Source organism: Passer domesticus, chromosome 27 (genome assembly GCF_036417665.1).
Source record: "Passer domesticus isolate bPasDom1 chromosome 27, bPasDom1.hap1, whole genome shotgun sequence".
Taxonomy (NCBI): Eukaryota; Metazoa; Chordata; class Aves; order Passeriformes; family Passeridae; genus Passer; species Passer domesticus.
The window spans coordinates 3,848,503-3,871,103 of record NC_087500.1 but is presented as its reverse complement, the minus strand read 5'-3'; the positions used below and the strand labels follow the sequence as shown (position 1 = coordinate 3,871,103).

The following is a 22,601-nucleotide window of genomic DNA, read 5'->3' as shown; positions in this document are numbered from 1 at the left end:
AGAGTGGGAATATTTAAAATGGGAATGTTTTAAGTGGGAATATTTAAAATAAACAATTTGTCTGTGTATGACACCAAACTTCTTGTACAGTCATGTTTTATACCCAGGGAGTTCTCAGAACATTTATTAAATCATTGCTTAATTTGATTGTGTATATTTGGAGCCTATTGCCTGAGTGATTCCATCTCTTTGACACATTGCCTGAACTTGGGTGTCCATGAGCTGCTCTTCACAAAACTGTGATCCAAACTCAGACAGTGCCAGGCCTGAGCTGTGCCCGTGGAAGCCATTGCACTGTGCTGCTAGAACCTATTTGTTATTCCAGAGTTAATTAACTGCATAAAAATAATCAAATTACCAGACATTCCAGTCTCTGGGTGCCTTTGTTCCCTTCCAGCACCCAGGAGAGTGGAGGTCAGTGATTTAAACCTGCTGCCCAGGCTGCAGCAGGAGCTGGGTGCCAGCTTTCAGCCATAAACTTCTCAAAGAAAATGCATCTCCTGATAAATTCCACAGGAAGTTGCTCAGGGAGATTTTGGTTCAGTTCTCATTGGTTCCACTTGAACTGTAATATTGAGCTGAACTGAATTGAACTGTGTAATCCCGAATTGTCCTGATGTTAAATTGCAACTCACTCGGCAGTGGAACATCACAAGGAAGGCAGCTCTGAGTTTCCCATCCCTGGCCTGTGTGTAAAACTGGAATTCCTGGGGGATGTCCAGGAATTCAACACAGTCTCACAGACATCCTGAGGTGGGAAAGATCCCAGAGCTCCAGGAGAGGATTCCCAGGCACCACTTGGAAAGGGGGACCTTGGAAATCAGAACTCAGGGCTTTGCCCAAGGAGATGGAATTCTGTCTGGGAGAAGGACAACACACGATGTTCTTACATCCTGGATTCAAAACCTTTTCATATTTTCCACCGGTTTTGCTTCAGCTGATTTGAGATGGAAGCACCAGCTCTGTCCCCCTGTTCCGCCCTTGGGCTGCCATGAGCCATGGAAGGTTTGTCCCCGTGGCTGGAGGAAGCCAGGGGTGCCCAGACAGAAGCCTTGCTGAGTTCAGGGTGGCCCTTTCCCAGCTGTACTTCCCAGTCACATCCCTGCAGTGACATCAGGGAGGGACCCTGACGTCTGTCCTGCTGCTCCCTCTGCCTGGCAATGCCAACCTGGGGTGCCTGGGATCTCCCAGCCCCTGCCCAGACCCCTCCTCTGACGTTTGGGGACATCCAGGGGGGTTTGTGGTGGAAGTCAGCAGGGTCACTCCAGGGGGGTGCTGACGTTGTTCTTCCTCAGGCAAATATAAAATAGCAGAAGTGAAATCATGAGTAAATTCCTGACCTTCAGAGTGGCACCAAGCTGGGATTCCTCACCCAGCAGAGTTCTTTGAGCAGGTGTGGGGGGTGCCCTGAGAAACGTCTCATGATTTTGATCTCGCCACCAGGTTATTAACAGATCCTTATCTCCCAGAGGGAGGAAGCAATCTGTGCAGTGCCAGGCTCTGATTGGGATGCACAGCTGCCCGTGGTGTTTGCCACAGCAAAGAAAGGCACACCCAGTGTCACCAGGAATTCACCTGCTTTGTGCCCACATCATGTCCTAGGTGATGGCCTGGCTCTCCAGGTCTTTTATTGAGGAAAAAGAAAAGATCTACCAAACTGGCATCTGCCCTGCACTAAATAGGTGGACATAAGTGAGAATTTCTTCATGGGCAGGGTGGTCAGGCTTGGAAGGGGCTGCCCAGGGACGTGCTGGAGTTCCCATCCCTGGAAGGGTTCAGGAAACTCTTGGATGTGGCATTCAGTGCTCTGGTCGGGTTGGTGAGGTGGGGATCAGTCACAGGTTGGACTTGGTGGCTTTGGAGGTCTTTTCCAACCTAAATGATTCTATGATTCCATTCCATGAAAGCAGCACCAGCTGTGTCTAGAGATGGTTTGTGCAAAGTGCTGGGCAATTCCCACAGGATATCAAACACTAGTGAGCAATGAATCATTTAGAGATGTAACAAGATGTGGTTTAGGGAGATAAAGGGATATTGATTAAAGAGATAAAGCATTATGACCCTTAAAAATAATTGGGAGTTGAAGTGTCCCTGACCATCCAGGAAACATCACTCCTGTGAGCTGTGTTCCCTTGTTCAAAAGGTGGAAGGTTTAACACCAATCTGCTTCTGCCTTTGGATGAAAACTGGATCTAGAAACTGGAAATAATCCCATCAGCATTTGCTCCAAGAAGAGCTCATCCAGCCCTCTCATTTACAGATCTGGCATTTCTCATCCCTGGGGTTAAAAAGATTGTAATAAACCCATGATAATGTGATTTTTCACTTGGTTTCTGTTGTTGTTACTGTCACTCTTTCTGGTTTGCCTTTCCCCACCCTGAAACTGGTGCCAGAACGAAAATGGCTTTTTCTTGACTTTTTAACAGAGTCGGGTAATAAAAGCAGATTTCAACTGGTTGTTGACAGAAATTACTGACTTCTGGAGTCACAAGTGAAGCTTTACGTGATGACTTACAACAAAATAAGACACCAGCCCGATACGCGCGAAACCACTTCAAAAAACCCCTCGAAGATTGTGGAAAAAAACGTCAAAGTGAAAGAAGGGAACTGAGAGCACAAACAGCAAGACAGACCTGAAGCAGGAGCTGGGCTGTCAGATTCAAGTGCCTGATGCCACTTGGTCATCAGGTCCTGCTGGGAGAGGTTTGCCAGTCACTGTCAGTAGCACTTGGCATGCACAGGGGGTTTCAAATCCGGAGATGCAAGCTCTGGGTTCAAAGCCTTCAGCAGGTGCTGCAACTCCTTGGAGGCACGAAAAGTCTTGGCTGTAACAGTCCAGGATGAAACTGGAACTTGCTGGGTGCCTGCCTGGGAGAACACGTGGAGTTCCAGCCTCTCTGAGTAGCTGCATGATCAACCTCCACTTCTGCAGTGCAGCACCTGCAGCTCATACCCAGGAGCCTGGAGAGCTCAAAGCTGCAGGTGAGTGACCTGTGAGCACCTCACCCAGATTTGGCAAACTGGTACAAATGCCTCACACTGTGAGTTGGCACAACTGCATCTCACTCCGAGCTGGTGCAACCAGCAGCTCTCAGGGTGAGGGGGGGTTTAACCCTCTTATTTTGTTGTAAATCATCATGTAAAGCTTCACTTGGGACTCCAGAAGTCAGTAATTTCTGTCAAGCCCTGAGCATGAGCTGCCACACCTGCTGCTGCTGCTGGCACTGACAGTCCTGTACAAGAAAAGCACTGCTCACGTTTACAGCCAAGGCTAGGGCTGTGTGTCCTTTGGGCAGGTGGATGGGGACTCCTGGTGGCAGCGCCTGCTGCAGCTCACACACCTCTGCCAGCACATAACCTGCCCCAATTCCATCTCCAGTCGGCCACCAGGGGTGTTTTTCCCCAGTATTCCAGCACTTGGGACTGCTGGGAACACTTATCAGTTAAGGGGATGAAGGGAGGTCACACAGGAGCAAGGACACCACGGCACCGTTTTGATGGTGGAGGGGGTTTGGATTGGTGGCTGACCAATTGTGCTTTGAGTAGCTTTTGATAAACTGAGGAAGAAATTCCAAAATAGCTTTTTAAAAAAGACTGAACAGCAAAGCCTGCCTGGCTGGAGGTTCAGGGCAAAACCTGGGGCAAGACAAGGAGAAATAAACCATCACTGGCTCCTTGGGACAGGCACAGAGGCTGCACTTGGAGCTGCTGGGAAATGGAAAAGCGCATCCTGAGCAGAGCAAGGGTCTGACCTTGCTCCCTGTGTGCTGCCCACCCACACCTCCCCTTCTCAGCAGCCTCCTCACCCCCAGTTTCTCAGCACACAGGTGTGGATGTGGGCTGCCCCATCAGGGGCTCTGGCCCTGCTCCCCCAGTCCTCCCGAGGTCAGGGGTTGTGTGCTCAGCACAAGGCTCTGAACAGGCTCTGGTTCCCTGACACACACGAGCTGCCCCAGCCACCCCTTTGTGCCAAGGTTTGTATTTGCTTTGATATTTTATTCCTGTAAAGCTCCTTTAATCTGTTTTATTTCTTTCTGTCACCAGCATAATCCTTTTGTGAGCAGCGTCTGCAGCTCGTTTGGCTCCAGGCAGAGCAACTTGGCAAGACTTGTCCAGGTTATACACAGGTGATTTCTTACTATTTGTAAAAAACCCCTAACCTTCTTTGTTTCTCTCTTTTTTTTCTTCTCTGAAAGTTCAGCTACTACACAAACATGAGGCTTCTTTCTTTCTGGGAAGCCAAGCTTAGTCCTGTGTGTAGGTGAGGCCTTTGGAAGGGATTTGGGTGCATGAAGCTCTCGGGGGCCTGTGCTCTGTGTTCACTTTACCTGGTGAATCATTTCTGAACAACCTCACAAGATGCCTGCTTCATATTTTAACATCTAAATCCCTTTCAAAACTTACCCCTTGGGCCTGCTTTTTGCTATGTACCCGTTACTGTGTACCAGCTTTGTAGGTTAGAAGGTTTTTGGGGTGATAAAATCTAATAATTACATAAATGCAAAAAAAGAAACCCCAACAAACCCCCAAACCAACAAAAAACTTTGAGATCAGTTCTTTTTTTAACCCTGGCTTTTTAATAACTTTTACGGAGTGTGTTTTTGTGGTGAGATAAAAGCATATTTTTGACAACAACCCAACACAGACCAGAACCTTTGCCTGCAGAGCAAACCAGAAGCAGCACCATGGTGATGTCAGAGGTCACAATGCCTGAGTCAGACTCAAAACCCCCTGGTTTTTCTTGAAGAGAAAAACAAACTAAAGAAAACAACTCCCTCGCACGTTGCAAGGCTTGGATTTGCCTTTTTGCTTCAATCCCCCGGGGGCGTGAGGGACTCACCAGCTCTCAGCACCCCGTGGGGGATGGCTGCACCTCAGCCCCCAGAAGTGGGGAAAGGAAACAGCTCCAGCAGGGCCAGCAGCAAAGCAGGAGGGCTCTTCCTCATGGCAGGAAAGGCTCCAGGCCCTGCTGGGGACCTGCAGGTGGCCACAGGGTCTGTCAAGAACATCCCACTGAGGACCTGTAGCACACAGGGCTCACCAGAAGTTGCTCTGAGGAAGGGCTGCTGCAGGAGCCAGGTTTCTCCCGAAGCCTGTCCCTCTCCTTTGCTGGCTCCCTGATGCTCCTGAACCTTTTAGGCACCTCTGCCAAGCACCATGGGGCTGGTCAGTGCTCCCATGGGCATTCCTTCACGTTCTCATGTGCTTGGACAAGTTATTTCACTCGTGAAGACAACACCCACTCCTTCACGTACACACCCTGAGCTGCACACACCCGTCTTTGCCAATAATTAGTTATTTACATACACCTTGAGAATTTGGAGCAGATGAAAAGCATCCCCGGCCTACAGAAGCCAGGGCTGCTGCAGATAAAAGCTGTTGCACAACAAGGGTTTGCAGCACCTCAGGTGTGGAACCCCACCTGGGCCCCACAGGGTTGGGGGAGGGAGGGGGGCTGCAGTCCAGCCAGCAGCTGGTGCTTTGTAAGAAATAAAAACCAGTGTGCTTATTTTCCTCTGGCTTGAGATGGAGAACAGCTGATGAAAGATCTGAACCAAACACTGGCACTACCTTAAAAGACAAGAACAGACCACTGTGAGTTTAAAAAAAAACCAAACATGTTGGATTTTATTATTTTTAGACCATTAAAAAAAAAGGATTTAAAAAACACCATCTGATAGACCCAATGCTCTGCAAATACACATCAGTTCATTGAAACATTATGTGTTCCCTCAGTTGTTAAGTCAAGAAGTGGCCCATGGCTGTTGCCACAACTCAGTGTATTTATTTGTGGGGTTTTGCTTATATAGGGCAAATTATGGCCTTTTCAGTACATTTGTAGAGTCTCCAGAGGTTCTGAAAGCTCATGACAAGCAAAATTACTGTTTTTTACCATTTGTGCCATATCAGTGACTGTCTGCTCAGAGAACATGTGCGTGTCTAAACACTCTCCTGCTCTGTTCTGTGCCAGGTCTCTGGCTGAGACCACACCAGGGTCTCTTGGTAGCAAATAAAGGAGTTAATTGGGAAAGAAAAGCAAAAGCCTGTTGAAAAGAATCCTGCACCACAGAAAAAAAAAAATCCCTCACGATGTGTCATTTCCTGCAAGACTACACTGAGCCCTTTGGAACTGGATCTCCTGACATGCCACACACAGACCAAGAGCAAGTTTCCACCACAGCAGAGCAGCTACTCTAGAAAAACAAGTTACACCAAAAACCCCCAAAACCCCAGACTTTCAGCCTCACTCTGGAGCTGCCCCTGAGGACTGAGAGCTTTCTTTAAAAGCATGGACTGGGGAGGCTGCAGCAGAAATTGCCCTTGTTGACATGCAGTGCAGCAGTTGTGGGACACAGGGGACTTTGGAGTTGTTAGGTGAGGAGAGGCTCCAGGGGACACCCTGGGCAGGCACCAGATCTTTGCTCCACAGTAAGAACTGAATGTTTCAGCCACACTCCAGCCTCTCCAGAAAGCCAGTGCCACTGCCAGGAGCAGGTTCCTTGTGCAGTCAGGCCAGGACTGCAGCACAGGTGAGACACCTGTGCCACAAAGGGGCAGGAAGGGCCTTTGGGCAAAAGTGCCACCGTGTCCATGGCACCAGAAGAAAAGGAGAAGGCCTGATTTCTCATACAGAAACCAAAACCAATGGTGTCTTTCTAAGGAAAAAATACAAGTGATACAAGCACCTCTCCACACTGTGTTTAGACATATGAGGTTCCTTTTCTGCCTGCTGCAGGACACCCTGTACCTCTACAGGCCCCTTCACATTGCTACACTGATACCCTGGCATCCTTTGGAGACAAGTGACAGAGGCAGGGAAGGTACAACAGCCGCAGAGCACGTTCTGAAATCAAACAGTACTTCATTACAGAGACACAGGAGCTGAGTCAGTGACTGTTACTCTTTCTTCTCGCCCTCCTCGGCGCTGGGGTCTGCCGGCGGCTCCTCCACGGTGGCGCTGTTGCTCTCCGAGCCGGTGTTGCTGTCGCTGGTTCCCTCCTCAGCTGTGCTGTCCACCCCTTCCTGCCCACTCTCCTTGTCCTCTGGGGTGGAGGTTCCTTCTTCACCGTTCTGCTGGTTCTCTGTGCTCTCTTCTGGGTGAGGCTCTTCTGGAAAAATGTATTTCTCAGTGTCACTTACACGCCAGTATTTATTTAGATTGTGCAATTAGGGTTTAGGAAGAAAGAGAAGCTATAATAAATCCGAGTATTCCATAGCAGTCACTTCTGTCACTTAGAACATGCAGGGACAGGCACAGCTCAGGGATCTCTCAGTGCTGAGGACATATATGGTCCTGCCACAGCATCCTGATGTCAGCCACAGCTGCCTGACCTCAGAATTCCAGTCATAAGTAAGCCATGCTCCTTGTTAAAGCACAAGCACTGGAATTCAAACTCCTTGGCCCCTCTTTCCTTATGCTCCTGCTGTTGCAGCAGTGACTCACTGATGTGCTGCTAGTCACTGGGACTCCTGAATCCAGCAGCATTTCTTACTGCCACTGTCCAGAGCACAAAGCAGCTAGAAAATTTGCCTGAGAGCTGCATAGGAAGCATTGCTGTTGCATCATCCTGGCTGGACACTGACATTAGGACAAGGAAACACCCCCAGTTGCTCCCATTTAACCAAAGTCTAACTTCAGGTTTAATGTTTTTTTCCCTGGGGAGATCACACACAAAGCATGACATGGGGCTCTGTGGGATTTTATCCTCTCCTCTTTTAAAAATGAGTGATTTAATGAGAAGCAAGTAAATGCCTGTGTTCACCAAGGCAAAGTGAACTGTTCTCCTCAGAGACCCTTTAATGCTGATCCTTGGAGGATTCTGCAGCAGATGTTCAGATGCATTACCTGTCTCCATTGGAGTGCTCTCCTCTTCCTTCTTCTCCTCCCCTTTGCTGGCTGCCTGCTCCTCCTCAGCTGCCAGGCTGTTCTGACTGCGCTCAGCTTGCTCAGCTGCTTCCTTTTCCCTTTCCTCCTGCCTCTTGCGAGCCTGTTCCTCAGCTTGAGCAATTTCAGCTGCAATTTTTTCCATATCCACTTCCACCTTCAAACTGCATAACTAGCAATTAAAAACAAAACAAAACAAAGGAAAACTTTAGCCCTTTTACTACCGCAGTTACCCTGAGAAATAAATGATCAGTAAACCCCAATGACAAGTTCATTATTTCTACACACAGCACAGTCCTTTTGACTTTACAAAGTTTATCTTGAAAGTAACTAGGGAGGGAGATAGAGTCATATAAAGGAAAAAAAAAAGGGGAGAGGGAATAAATAAACAACCTAAAACTTGTTATTTGAGCACAGCCAAGGAGAGCAGTGTGCCCTCCACAGTGGCTTCAGGCCACCTTCCTCCAGCTGCTCTGAGTGAATTCACCCAGCCCAGCCTGGAGGCACTTCTAAACTGTACTGGCCCAATGTGCCCCTAAAGGTCACTGAAGGAGCAGGAAATCATCCTGTGCTTTTTACCACCCACACCAGGGCACTGCCCCAGCAGCTGGGCAATCACTCAGAACTGAACAGAGAACTGAAGCACTTGTACCACGGTGGAACCAGCAGCTTCCTCAGAGTAAGTGAGAAAAATGAGCTGTACCCTTTTAAGCTCGTTGTTGAAAGATTCTGTGCTTTCCAAAAACTTCCTCTTCTTTTCCTGGTGACGCTCCTCAATCTGCAGCAGCTCAGCTTCGAGCTTACGCTGGAAGTGAAACAAACAGGAAGAACCTCACTGTGCAGTCACCTAAAAACTGGGCAAAGGTACAGCTAAGCATACAAATTTTCATATGGGTTTATTTTTAAATATTGGTCTAATACGTAAACATCCTTCTGCTTGCCTCTGATACCCACTAGCTCAAAAATTCATACTGAAAAGTAGGAACAGTACATGGGTCTGTGCAGCAGTTCAAGTATAGTGTAAATGAAACATTGTCTACCTGAGGTGAAGATTCCAGAATCAAATCTGCACATTTTCCTTCCTATTCTGCACCCTCTGGTCTGTGTATACATATCCCACAGGCCTCTATATACACAGCTCACAGGTACAGACACACTCTCCACATCAATTATGGTCTCTAACATAGAAAGACCACAATTCACAGGAAAGAAGGACAACCATCCCCTCCATCCTCCAGATCTTCTGTAATTAAAAAAACAACCCCAACAAATCTCTACCTAATTTTGGTCTCGCTTCACCCACACACACACTGGCCATGCTGAAAGGGTTCTTTTGGTAACATGAGTGTTTGGGAAACACAGGCATGTGGCCAAAGCTGGGTGAAACAAGCAGGTGTGACATCACCATGTATTTTGTATAAATTTAACTTTCAGCAAAAAACGTTAGAATAGGGACAATTTACTTCAAAAAAAAGAATCATTACAAACAAGATGAGTTGTCAGGTACCCAAAATCACAACACTACCAGTACTTATTAACCAGCAGACTTTAAAAACTGCATACAGAGGGTTGAGTATAATAATGAAGAACTATGGAACTAACACTTAGGAAAAAACACAAAGAACAAAACAGCACAGAAGGTGAAATCTCACATTCTGTAGCTCCCAAGAAACCCCAGGGATTAGCTCCTGGAGCACACAGAACATTGCCACCCAGCAAGAACAGTCATGTAGGTGACCAAATAATCCAAAGACTTGGAGTCCAGCCCAACCCCACCGCGTTTTAGCTGCATCCTCATCCTTTCTTTTTACCTGATGAACCATTAAGGACTGAACCTGGCGTTTGAGGACCTGCATCCTGGCTGTGGTGACCACGGAGCGCACGTCGGGCACGACGCTCTCGCTCAGGATCTCGCTGATGAGCCGGTGGTTCCTCTGGAACCGAGCCGTGGCCGTGTGCTTCATGGAGAACCCATCGTCGTAATCTGCAAGGAGTTCAAGGGGTAACTGCTTTGGTCCCACAAAACGAGAGCTGAAATGACTCTGTACCCAAATTACCACTCAAAAACTAAAATACCAGCCCTAAGACCCGTAGTTGTCATGTCACAAAGTTCGCAGGAACACACACAGAGCATCAGGGAATTACAAAAGGAGACAAAGTGTGGCCAGGGCAGCATTTACCTGGCACAGCTCTGACAGCTGATTACACATGCATTTCCCACAGCTGAAATTGGGACTGACCTAGTTATTCACTCTGCTGCTTTCCACACTTCCACAGTAAGAGGGACTATTAATACACCAAATCAAAGACCCATTCCTGATTAATCATGTTTCCAGAACAAAATGCCAGCAGGATAGTGACTCCTCTATAAATAACCTTTGTAGCACAGATCAAAACCACTTATTTTTTTAAAACACTGAGAACTGAAAGCATGAAGCAGTGAGACACATTTACTCACCACTGGAAATTCACAGTCATGTATTAAGAGAATTTGATTATTTATTAGCAACTGCATTTCTCTAAAGAGAACACAGTTAAACAACAGGTATGAATTATCTCCCAGAACAATGCCACGTAGAAAAGTCCAGAGGTCTAATGTGTTTTACATTAAGTATTCCTACTGGAGATAGGAATATGATGGAATAGGAATAGATGACTATCCCAACTATTCACAGAAATCTTAAGCTGAAAACCATGCCAGGAGATACTACCAAAGAAGAGAACTAGTTAAATGAAAGTTTATTTCCAAGTGTTATACTGTATCTCATTTAAACAAATCAAAAAAAGAGGTAATGGCTGGTTCTGCCTGAGTCTACTTTGCTCAGGTAGCACAGAACAGAATCTCAACTCTCCATGTTCCAGCTATTCCAGCATGAAATATATTTACATAAATGTTGCAATTACCTCACACGGGGAAAGTGCTGTTTGCTATGAGATTTATCTCAGGGGTGTGCTTTCACAAGGGGGAAGGGAAAAAAAGGGTGTAACTGAGCACATTTTTCCCCCTCAGGTTTCAACAAGTATTTGGTGATGAATTTAAAAGCAGCCATGAGGTGTGTGAGGCTGACTTTTCCCACTGGGTGGGGTGCATTTCCTTGCAGTCAAATAAACTTTCAGAATTTTCTCATCAACTTGTCAGCAGCAAGGGCACCTCACTTGCCAAACAATCTCAAATGACAGTTGTTGAACACATTCAAAGTTCAGGTGCTCTTAATCACACCAGAACTCTGCCTGTCAGATTTATGTGCTTCTGGTAATAAAGAACAACATTCCACCCAGGCCAGATTAAATCAGGCATCTAAGCCTTTTCTAAAGCATGTGCTAAAGCCATTATGGAGCAGTAAGCAGACTGATTCGTTTGAACTATTAAGCATTACTTCACACTTAATTAAGAAGGGCTGGAATAACTTTTGCCACAGGTGCCACCTTACTTTTGGGAACAAAGTCAGCTGTATGGAATAAGAAGTGGTAATGAAAACTGGCATTAAAGCACCAAAGCAGAAACGAAGCCACGTGAGGCGCTGCGGAAGGTGCACACGGCTGGTTTTCTGCATCTCCACGGCCTGTCCTGCCACGAGTGTCCCACTGGGAGTGCACACAAGCTCCTTACCATCGAGTGTCCCACTGGGAGTGCACACAAGCTCCTTACCATCGGGATCCTCCGCGGGCTGGATGCTCATGTAGGGCTCTCCCTTCTCCATGCGCGACTGCCGCTGCCGGCTCTCCTCTTCCAGCGCCGCCTCGGCGCGGCTCTTGGCGTTGATGTAGGCCAGGTAGGCAGGGGAGTTGTGGTAGGCTTTCATGGACTCGTTGTACTCGATCTGAAAGGTGACCAACACGCTTTGATTGCACCACTGGGTGATTCCCACCTGGCCACAGCTGCGCTCTGTGGAACGCACAGTGCGGTCACACAGATAAAGCTGAATCTGAATCGTCTGGCTGAGATACAAGTGATCAGATTCTCTCAGTCTTTCTTTTTTACAAATTAGAACTTCTATAGTCATTTGTGTTTTAAAAACACAGCTGGTTCTTAGGTCTTTTTAGTATTATGATAGCTTTGTTTTCTGAGATTTCAAATTCAAACACCTCAGAACATTTAAGATCAAGTTCTGGTAAAATGAAATTAGCAAACACAAAATATTCTCAGTATTTCTCTGGAGTTCTAACTAAATCTGTGATTTTGATTTCTTCTCTTTCCTTATGCCAGTATGTCATGAACCACTTTCCAAAATCATTTAAGATTTGTCCATTCTTTGACCCATCCCTGTTCTGGGATGGCACAGAAAGCTGCAGCCAGACTCCTGTCTCCTCCTGGCAGCAGGACAGCAGCACTATTTTCACTTTCTTTGAAATACTTTTTCTCTTTGAATTGCTTTCTTTCATCTCGTTTTAAAAGATTTCGTACAGTGATTTGAGATATTTCCAATGAAAAAATGGATATAATCTATGATATTGTTAAAGGTACTTAAAATGCTTGTTTATGGTGAGGACCAGGATCCTTCTGCCTTGGCACAACAGAAACCAGCTGGCCCCTGCCCCAAGGAGCTTACAATCTAAACATCATTACCAAGGTAAAAATAGAACTCCTGGATTTTTTTTTCTCAGCTAAGAGCACTGAGCTTTGCAGTACTTCTCTATGTCCTTGGAATAAAACCAGCTGAGATTTGACCAGGTAGCCAGAGCCTCAGGTGCCTGCCAGGTGTAAGCACAACACATCAGCAGGACAATTCTCCCTTTGTACCTGAGAATCACAAGAACAGTCTTGTACAGGTGCTCAACACTTACCAACCTACACACGAGGCAGCTGTCATCTCTTGTCATTAAGATCAATAAAACCAAAACAAAAGCACAAGAAAAACCCTACGAGTGGTAGCATTTTCTATTAAGAAACAAAACATTAATGCCACAGCGTGGAGTTCCACCAGGAAAACCAAACCCCACGTGACTGGAAGTCTCTTAGGAACATGTTCATGACAACAGCAGTAGTTGCAGAGCACCAGTTTTGAAAGAGGATTTTGGTGTTGAGACAATCTTTTCAATACTGATGTTGTACAATCAAATCCATTCATTACACAGTTAAAATCGACACTCAATTATAAATACTTCATTTTGAATTAGGTCTAAAAACTGACCAGTCACAGTTGATGCACAGTTATTTAAAAAATCTAAGAGACGTGTCAGGACAAACTTCCATTTAAGTTACATACAGGGCTCTCGTGAATGCCTCAAACACCCCTGCATGGGGAAGATGAATTTTTCTTCTCAGACCAGTTCCTAGAAGAATCAGCTGTAATAAACATCCCAGATTTCTTCCATTTACCTTTTCAGCTTCATATTCATTCAAATACTCTTGCTTCTCTTCATCAGTGAGATCTCGCCACATTCCTCCAATAATCTTGCCAATTTCCCATAACTTCAAATCAGGATTGGACGCCTTCACTTGGTCCCAGACCTTAACAGAAACAGCTGGAGCTTTACTAATGATATCTAAATACTTCCAAATTAAACATTTTATATTGTCATCTCAGTGTTCTTTCTGGAATCACCATGAAAAACAGGATAAAGTTAGGAATGAGTCTGGCTAAACTATCTGGATTATTTTCTGGGGCAGGAAGTCAGTAGGAAGCCAGCTACTGAACCAGGCAATTGCTGAGTGGCTTTGGTCTCATGGGAATATTGCCTTTAACCCTCTCAATTCTCTTCTTAAATGAACATCGCTGCATCTCGGGGAAAAAAATGCTACTGAGTAAACACATCCAGCAGTAGGTTATGACAAAGAGACTGAGCTTTTCAGATCAGAATGTAACATTTCACAATATTTCAGTCTTGCTGATCAATCTGAGTTCCAACAAGTTCTGACTCCACCAAAAAGGTTTCTAACTTTATAGGGAAAAAAAAGGAGAGCTGCCAGTGTAATTTCTTGCTGCGCCACTTGACTTTTTTTTTTTTTTGTGTGTGTTGATGTTTTTTGGCCTAAGACAGACATGCTGGTAAAGATACTTTACCAGAAGTGGAAGAAATTCCTTCTGGCTCACCTGCTTCAGCCAGGCTGCCATGCCCTCCCCATGCCCCATCAGATTCCAGACTCCACAAGAGTCTCTCTCTCCTACTTTCTGTCAAACAGTTCTCAGAATAGCGAAGCAAACGTTGCCACGGGCTAGGGTGGTGAAGGAGAACATGCAAAGTCCACTCATTGCTACTCTTCAGTCCAGCTACAGCACTGCACCAAGCCCAGAAAACGCAAGGAATACTTCCTTTATATAAAAAAGTTCTGTCAGAAAGTCACAGGAACTTCTGAATGTGGCGGGGTGGATCCTTGTCAGCAGACAGTGGTAGGAATTAGCATTTTAGCAATTTTCCCCCCAGAAATTGGCAACTGTGTGACCAGACTACTGCTGCCTTTGTTCTGCAGGGCAGACTCTGTACTTTACATCCCCTTAAGAGAGCGCAGGCTGTTAGGAGTCAACGTTTAGAAGCTGAAACTAAGATCATAGCAATTAATTGTTAGCACAAACGAACACTGACTTTATTACTGATGGACACTGTAATACCCACCTTCCGGCTGTACCTCATGTAGGGCATCAGGGGCTTGTCTGGGGGTTTGGGGGGCTTTGGAATGGTAATACCAGAGGAAGCCTATAAAAGAATGGGATAAATCCATTCGTTAATGGGATCGCTGAACAGTTTCTACACGCACTAGTTTTGGAAAACACTTGTGCATTCACACACCCCCACCAAGAGAAGCAAGCAACATCACCAGAAAAATCACCCAGTCTGTAAGTGAACAAGCACTAGCTAGAGCTGGTCCTCACAGGAATAATTTCCAATGTAAGTTTGTCCTTTTCTCTGTAAGTTTACAGAGCAGTAACTAGATAAATCCTCAAAAGGGCTCCATGTTTTTAAAACTGAACTAGATAGCTTAGGAACTGACATGGAAACATCCCAGCAGGCTGTTTTTTCTCACTTCTGATGACTAATTTATTTTATCTGTTTTGACAAATTTAATGTGGCTACCGTACACGTGAAAAAAGATATGAAGAAAGTTTAAAAACAATAAGTTCGAGACATTATCAAATAATTTTAGTAATTATTTTCCTGTAAAATTTGTCAGTGGTAATTTGGAGCCAATTAACAGACTCTTTATGAAAACAACTCTAAGCAGCTAAAAGGTAAATATGTGCTCTACTTGTAGCCAAGCTCTAATGAATTGTCCCAATTAGCCTGGAACGTGCTCCTGTGCCCTGTCTTCTTTGGCTTTATGCTGCCAGACACTGTGCTGGCACCACACAAAAGGCTACTGAGCTTGAATGCTGCTGCTGGAAAGCTGCTGGGTCTCCTTGCATCCCTTCAACCCACAGAACATCTGACAGGGCTTGCTCCTAAAGCAGTACAAAGACATCACAGCCCCTGCTAACTGCAGGGTCTGAAACCCTCCAGCACTTCCACATGCCAGGAGTTCTATTAAGTGGGAGTATTTACATGAAAATACAAAGCAGGTTCAAGATCTTTCAGGGCTGTGGCCTGTAGATCAATATTTGGGTGTAGCCCAAAACGTTCAATACTGTTTTCCTCCTGATAGGATTATTTTTTTTTTGTTTGCTGAATTTATGGAGCTCTATGAACAATGCATACAGAACTGTGTATAAATAATGTGCATGAGGTATATGCATTACCAAAATGTATACATAGATACACATACAGATGGGTTGGAAAAACATTAACGGAAACTGTTTAATGCTTTTAAATTAAGAGGGGTTTAAAGACACCATCCATATACTGGGATATGCATGGCAGAGCAGGCTGTGTATGCTTGTGACATACAGAAACAATGGAAGTTCTCAGACAAAACCTGACTTAGTCTTGTAGAAGCAAAGTATCCATTTGGACAGTCAATTCCAGCTTTTAGGGAAGGTCCTTTCTGTAAATGCTTTAAAAAAATAGATGAACTTCATATATTAAGTTTGAAAGAAGGTTTGTGAGAGGCATAAAAAGACTACACTTCTTCAAAAGCACCATGTATTTGGTCCTTGAGAAATCTTTGTATCACCTTCCAAACTGGTCAGAAGTTTTGAGGTACAAAGTTCTACATGGAAAAATCTTAAAGTTGTGAGATATTTAAGAAAATATCAGGGATTTAGTCTGTTTCTGTTGTGTTATCAAAGTGTTATATTTCCACTGTCTATTTTTGTTTCCTAACTGCATACAATGCTAGGACTTGATTCATGTTTGAAAGCAGCTGTCACCTCCCTCATCACTTGTCTCCATCTCACTTTGTTTACTCCATGAAAAATGAATGTAACATCCATTTCCCACACACTGACACATATACGAGCTGAGAAGATTCTACTTTATTATCAACATCACACTTTTGTTGAAAAATTAATGACTGAACTTGGTACTGTGCAGTTATTACCAGACTAAGATTAGAAAGAAAAATAAAGGGCTGTACCTCTTGCATGGCTCAACAGGATGATGCAACGACTACTAATGATCTCCAGCTTGCAAAATGTTCTTCCTTATTTTTGTACCAATGAACCTCAGCAAAAGGAGCAGTTCCCTCCCTCCAAAACTTCATACCCAGCTATAGAAGCTTTCCTATGCATGCAGTGGTCACTGAAGACCAAAGTCTGTCTTTTTGGATGTCTGCATCATACACCATTACCAGTTTTCCCTATCGAGTAAAAACCCATTTTCCTGCAAAAGGTTTCAGAGTGAAGGGGAAGGGGGGGAAGGTGAGGAATAAGAATCAGAAGTTGTTTTTGGGTTTTTTTTTATAAAGAAGTGGCAGCAGCCAAGACTCCGAAGAACCTAACCCTAAAGCCATTTCTGGTCAGCTCCTGGTGCTTGCTGGAGGATGTAATAGTTGATTCTCCTACCGTGACCCGGCTGTTGGTGCCCGGGTTCCCTCCCAGCCTGTAGTTGTTGTAGGCCAGATGGCTGTATGGATTGTATCCCACAAACCCTGGGGTGCTGGGCATTTGCTGATGGAAACAAATGAGACAAAAACACGAATGAGAAATGAGCTCAAACGAGGAGAACACAGAAATGAAAATGAACTGCAATATGGCATGCAAAAGCAACCAGAATTCAAACAAGCAATGAGGTGTAGCAGTTGGTGTCTTCCCAACACACACAACTTACTCCAGTATAAACCTAGTAAGGAAAGAGGACTTTTAAGCAAATGTGTCACTACAAATTTCTGTCTGAAACTGGTGATTTTATTTCTATTAACCGTGTAACTCATTTGAACAAGTACTCTGTAAATTCAGGTCATGGCTAATAAAGTTTTCCAACACAAGCCACCAAGGAATTCAGAAGACTCTTGTCTCCCAAGGGTGAAAACTGGGCAACACAGCACCCAGTGATGGGGCAGAAATCCCCAGTACCCACGTTTATTACACCAATGAAAATCCCTGCCTGCTTTTCTTCCCAGAATTCTGCCTTCCCAACAAATAGAGCAGGGGAGGAAAACTCTCAAAGCACCATTTGTGCTCCACTGCCAGTGGCTGAAGACAATTCCCAGAGACATCCCTCTGTTATAAGGCAGGCTGTAGACTGACAGAGCTGAGGAACTCTACATCTGCAGCAAGACCTGTAAGTTAAAAACTTTAAACTAGTTTGAACAGATCACCAAATCCAAGATAATTCAGAAGTTAATCAATACATCTTCATTCATTCATGAAAGTGGTTTGATTTGTTCCCACCTCATTCACACAGGAAAAAAAAAAAAATCTTGATTCTTTGCATTCCCTTCTCACTTAGCAATGGACATTCAAGTTTCATCAAGTTACCTGTATTCTCCTCCTCAAATAAATTTATTTTTTCCATTATCTCCCCCTTTCCCAGTCAGATTTCGTTGGAAAAAAAGATCAACTATGGTAGTTATGATTAGTTAATGGTAGTTGTGATTAAGTTCTGACTGTGGTGGTTCTATGATTCCATGAGGATTCACAAGAGCCGGGAGTATTTCCAGACATTTAAATCTCATTCCCACAGTGTCCCACTCTCCAGCAGCCCTATTAAACATTCCAAGAAGTCTTTCACGGGGACTTGCTGACTGGACCTGCTCCACAGTACAATTATAAAAATGTGACAAGTAAGTTCAGGACTCTAAGAACCAAAGTATGACACATACAAACACTGAACAGAAGTGTTTTAGGAGCTGACTGAAGTAACTAGGAAGGTTTCAGGTCAATGCAGAGACACTGCAGGAGTTTATTTCTAAACACACAGTGCAGAGGAAAATTATCCTTTAACAGTCAGTCTTCAACAGAGACTTTATTGCCAAGCTTTTTAACTCAGTCACAGCAGCTGATGTGCTCATCTGTATGCCTGGCTCATGACACACACTCACTACTTCACAAGGCACTGTTTTAGTACAGTTTTTTGTATTACCATAACAACAGGCTTTGAATATGTTGAACTACACCTCTTCAATAAAACCAGGTGACAATTGTAATCTCCGTCTGCTTAATTCTTTATTTCTGCAAGACAGGATTTAAATGTTACCAGGAACTACCTTGCATCACATGGAGAATTTTTATTTCAGGTACAGTACTGCAGTTTTGAGAATTACTGGGATTTTGTTGACTGCAGCACCTGGAACTGGCTGTGGAAGAACAAGCAAGGTTATTTGGCTACTTTGTGACTTGCATCAGCAGAGCACAGACCATCACGTGAAGGACTGTATAAAATATAATACAAAATGAAAGATGCTTGTAAAACAGGCAGTGCATTTCACTGGTTGCAGTCCTGGCATGTGCTTCATGTATCCTCCTGAAGGACTGCACCACAGCAACATGAACCATTAAACATCTGTATCCATGCTAGATCCCAAAGGAATCACATGTGTATGCACAGCTCTCGATGCAGGAATCCAGAGGTCAGAGTGGATCCATCATGTTCCTTCTAACAGATCTACTTTGCTGTGTGCAAAATGAAAACTCTGAGCAAACTATGCAAATCAAGTTTTATTCATGTAAACTTATAAAAACATAACTTGTATTTATGTATTATATAAATTTTCAAGCCTCTTCCTGTAAAGTATGGCATAAAAAAAAATTGAAGGATCACATTCCTTCTAACTTCCATCAGAGATCAAGGATACACTACTGGGTAACAGTTTTCCAATTCACTTTGAGAAAAGATGCTATAGTGAAATTTTTTTTGCCAATCTTCTGTACAAAGGATTTGTCCTAAAATCCAAACTATCCACAAATGTGACCAAAGATTTGCATTTACTTTCAAACAGTTCCTGCCCACAGCACACTGGTACTGCAGCACCTTTGTACATCCAGGAATGTCACTGGGCAGGATTCAAAGCTCCTCTTCATGTTTTCCTCAGTGTCAGGGCATGCCACTTTACTAGAAAGTAAAATATTTCCCATGCCCTAGACTCCAAAATACCAGTGATTTCAAGGAATGCAAGACTGGCATCAGGAGCATTTCATTATTCTGACCTAATATAACAGGATGTTTCACAATCCTGCATTCCACCCAAATGCAAATAAAAAAAAGCAGCTCAGTACAACTGAAACGTGGAAAAATGCACTGTCTGCCCATGATTTGGGCACAGGCTGAGCAGGACATTTTACAATCAAATATATGAGTGGATTCTTAACTATTCCAGTAGTGCTGCAATTCACTGTGAGTCATTTGAGACAAGTGACTGCTCACAGAAAATTCAGTGTCTGCGAGATCCAGCCTTAAGGGCAAAATAAGTTTATTCAGCTTCTCTTTCCCAAAATTCCCAAGAAAGAATTCTATTAATTTAAACAGGTCATATCACATTAATATTGTGTTTCCCATACAGGAAGGCGATGCAACTCCACAATTATTGTTCTGGGAAGTTACTAAAGGCCTTGTGTTAATGAGAAAAATCACTATACTTACGGTTGCAGGAGCTGGGGTGGGAGGTGGGGCATAGGATGGCCTTTCTGTTAAGATATAAATGCAAGCACAGTTTTGTTTTTGTTTGGTTTTTTTTTTTAAATCTGAACGAATTCTTAAGGCATCTTCTACGGCCAACATTTTTAAATGATTTTACAAAAACAAACAAATTCTACTCTGCAAGACTTTGCGTTTTGCCATCGAACAGCAAAAAGCAACATTAGAAAAAAGAAAGAAAAACTGAAATCTCCCCATTACTCTAGTCCCAGGCTTTTATTCAAGCACAAGACTGAAGAATATGAAATTCATTTATATGCACAGCAATTACATGGAAGGAAAGCAAAAATGCAGTCCAACAGGATTCAGAAGCTGTGATATCTGGATTTCCTACAAAAACAATATGCCAGAAATCAGCCACAGCACGATTTAAGGCCAAGAGTTTAGTCACTACACTTGCTAATTTCTTTTACTGCCAGGAATAATGGCATCATCTCACATACAGGTTCTGTGGAACCAGATCTGTAAAACATCAAAGTTAAAGAAAGAGAAATATTTTTAAAAAAACTTACTTGACATTTTGATAGTCAAATTTTCAGCCACCTGACATTATATTTGTACTTCTGCAAAACAAAAGAAGACCACGCTAGTAAGTGTTGTGCCTTTCCCCCCACCAGACTGTTGATGCCTCGATTGTTATTGATACCAGTGATTATCAAAATTTGTCAATTTTGGAATAGAGACAAAAGCATTTTCAGAAACCAAGGTGTTATCTCTTTGAAAACCTAATGGACTTTCCAAGGAATCTGGCCTTAAATAGAGCACACAGGTTTAGGTCACCTTCATATTAAAGGGTCTAAATAAATATATTTTGTGCTGTAAGGAATAAAAAGTACATATCCCGTTATTTTACACTCACTGTTTCAGAAATCTGATATTAATACATAAATACCAAATGATGTATTTCCTTTACAGGACACATAAAACAACCACCCAGCCCCACAGCTGCGGTCTGACAGGCAATGCTGAACCTTTTAGCACCGAGCCCGGCAGCGCGTCAAACACCGCTGTAACAAAGTGTTTTTTCGGCTTTTCTCTTCAAACCACGCCACAGCAGCAGCAACCTCCTCCAGAATCCCTACCAACGACGTGCTCCGGGCTCGCACACGGGGCTGGCTCGCGGAGATCGAGCACAGCCTGAGCGGGCCCAAGGCGGCCACCGGGGGAGTCCCTCGGCCCCACCGCTCCCTCCCCGGGCCCGAGGGCGCTCCCGAGCCCCGCAGCGCTGCCGGAGAGCGGCCGGGGCCGCCCCGGGCCCCCCGGCCAGCCCCGCCGGGCCCCCCGCACTCACCCGCTCGGCGCGGCCGCGCTCCCTTTGTTCCCACGGGCCGGGGCGGCGGCGACGGCGCCTGCGCACTCCGCTCCGCACTTTCGACACGCCGGCCCCGACCCACCGGGGACTCCGCACTCACTATGGCGGGGAGCCTGTTCGGCTGCTCCGCGCCCCACCGAGGGGCCAGGGCAGTCCCCGCACGCTCCGGGACGGCGGCGATGCCAGGGGCCGTGGCGAATCTGCGGGATGCAACCCGAGCGCCGCGCGAGGGGCGGCCCCGCCCGCCATTAGCGGCACGAAGGCGCTGCTTCACGGGGCGTCAGCCGGGCTCCCGAGGCGCCCCAGACCCGCAATGCCCAACACCCGCTCGTCCCTTTTCCCCGCGCCGGGAGCCCCGGTCACGGTGCCCCGAGTGCTGGCTGCCGCTGGCGAATCTGCGGCGCAGAACGGGCGCGCAGGGAGAGCCTGTAGATGCTTCGTGCCCGCTGCGCTTTAGCGCCTTTTTCCCCTCACGGGCTGCGCGCTGCCCCGAGGGGAGATCGGCGCCTTTTTCCCCTCACGGGCTGCGCGCTGCCCCGAGGGGAGATCGGCGCCTTTTTCCCCTCACGGGCTGCGCGCTGCCCCTGAGGGGAATTCGGCGCCTTTTTCCCCTCACGGGCTGCGCGCGGTCCCTCAGGGGAATTCGGCGCCTTTTTCCCCTCACGGGCTGCGCGCGGTCCCTCAGGGGAATTCGGCGCCTTTCCCCCTCACGGGCTGCGCGCTGCCCCTGAGGGGAGACCGGCGCCTTTTTCCCCTCACGCGCGGCCCCTGCAGCGCCCCAGTCCCCGGGCTGCTGTGAGGCCACGGAAAACGCTGCGGGGTCGTGTCCGAGCCCGAATAATATCCCATAAAAGCAGCCGTGGAGGCAGGTGAACCGTCCGTCAGTGCCGCGGGGTGCTGGTCGGTGCAGAGTGTGGTGCCGAAAGGGCTGTTTGGGATGGCGGCGGTTGAGTGGAGCACGATGAGCTCTGAGGGCAGCGGGAAGGTGCCGGTGTGTGCGAGAATGTCAGAGGAAGGGGATGGCTTTGAAGGCAGCGAGATGGACCCCGGATAATAAATATGATAATATATGATAATTGTCAACTAAATCAGCCTGACCAACTCAGAACACTCTGCTGCTGAATCAGACAGGATTATAAATTACCCAGTAGCCCGGGAGCAGTGAAATTGTCCACAATTCCTTGCAGAAATCAGCAAAGTTATCACACATCGGTAAAACCCTCGCAAATATCAAACAAGGTGAAGCGTGTGGCTCTGAGGGTGTGAGGATTTCCAAACCTCAGCATTCAGCTTTAAGAGCCTTTTACACTGCAAATTACCAAGGTGGCTAAATTAAATATGAAACCTTTGGCAGTGAAACTTGAAAGTTTGATGCTGAATGTTTGACATTGAAGTGCTCTCACGTGGCCAGTAAGATGTATTTCTAGACATTCATGAAGGAGAATTTGGGTGGATCTG

The 22,601-nt window shown here is 45.6% G+C and overlaps 1 protein-coding gene across 7 annotated transcripts; it reads right to left on the bottom strand.

Moving 5' to 3' along the window:
• Positions 1-5,600: 5,600 nt before the first annotated feature.
• Positions 5,601-21,267, bottom strand: SMARCE1 (SWI/SNF related, matrix associated, actin dependent regulator of chromatin, subfamily e, member 1). Of its 7 annotated transcripts, none has more exons than XM_064399979.1 (11): positions 21,123-21,267; positions 20,344-20,394; positions 19,778-19,821; positions 16,762-16,866; positions 14,441-14,521; positions 13,206-13,337; positions 11,535-11,706; positions 9,697-9,869; positions 8,589-8,690; positions 7,847-8,057; positions 5,601-7,109 (listed from the first exon to the last, which is right to left on the bottom strand). In XM_064399979.1, exons 2-11 carry the CDS (start codon positions 20,348-20,350, stop codon positions 6,898-6,900), a joined length of 1,239 nt encoding a protein of 412 aa, XP_064256049.1. In that variant the 5' UTR covers positions 20,351-20,394; positions 21,123-21,267; the 3' UTR covers positions 5,601-6,897. The 7 variants fall into 7 exon arrangements, with proteins under 7 accessions (XP_064256049.1, XP_064256051.1, XP_064256050.1 ...); XM_064399981.1 differs by having other exon boundaries at positions 5,601-7,106; XM_064399980.1 differs by lacking the exon at positions 21,123-21,267 and adding an exon at positions 20,803-20,958.
• Positions 21,268-22,601: the final 1,334 nt, after the last annotated feature.

What these genes read in the sequence shown, in the direction of transcription:
- SMARCE1 (XM_064399979.1), bottom strand. An exon ending in GCCCGCGGAGGATCCCGATG is followed by an intron (nt 9,870 to 11,534) that starts GTAAGGAGCTTG and finishes AACTCCTTGCAG; the next exon opens with ATTACGACGATGGGTTCTCC. An exon ending in AGTCCTTAATGGTTCATCAG is followed by an intron (nt 8,691 to 9,696) that starts GTAAAAAGAAAG and finishes TTTCACTTCCAG; the next exon opens with CGTAAGCTCGAAGCTGAGCT.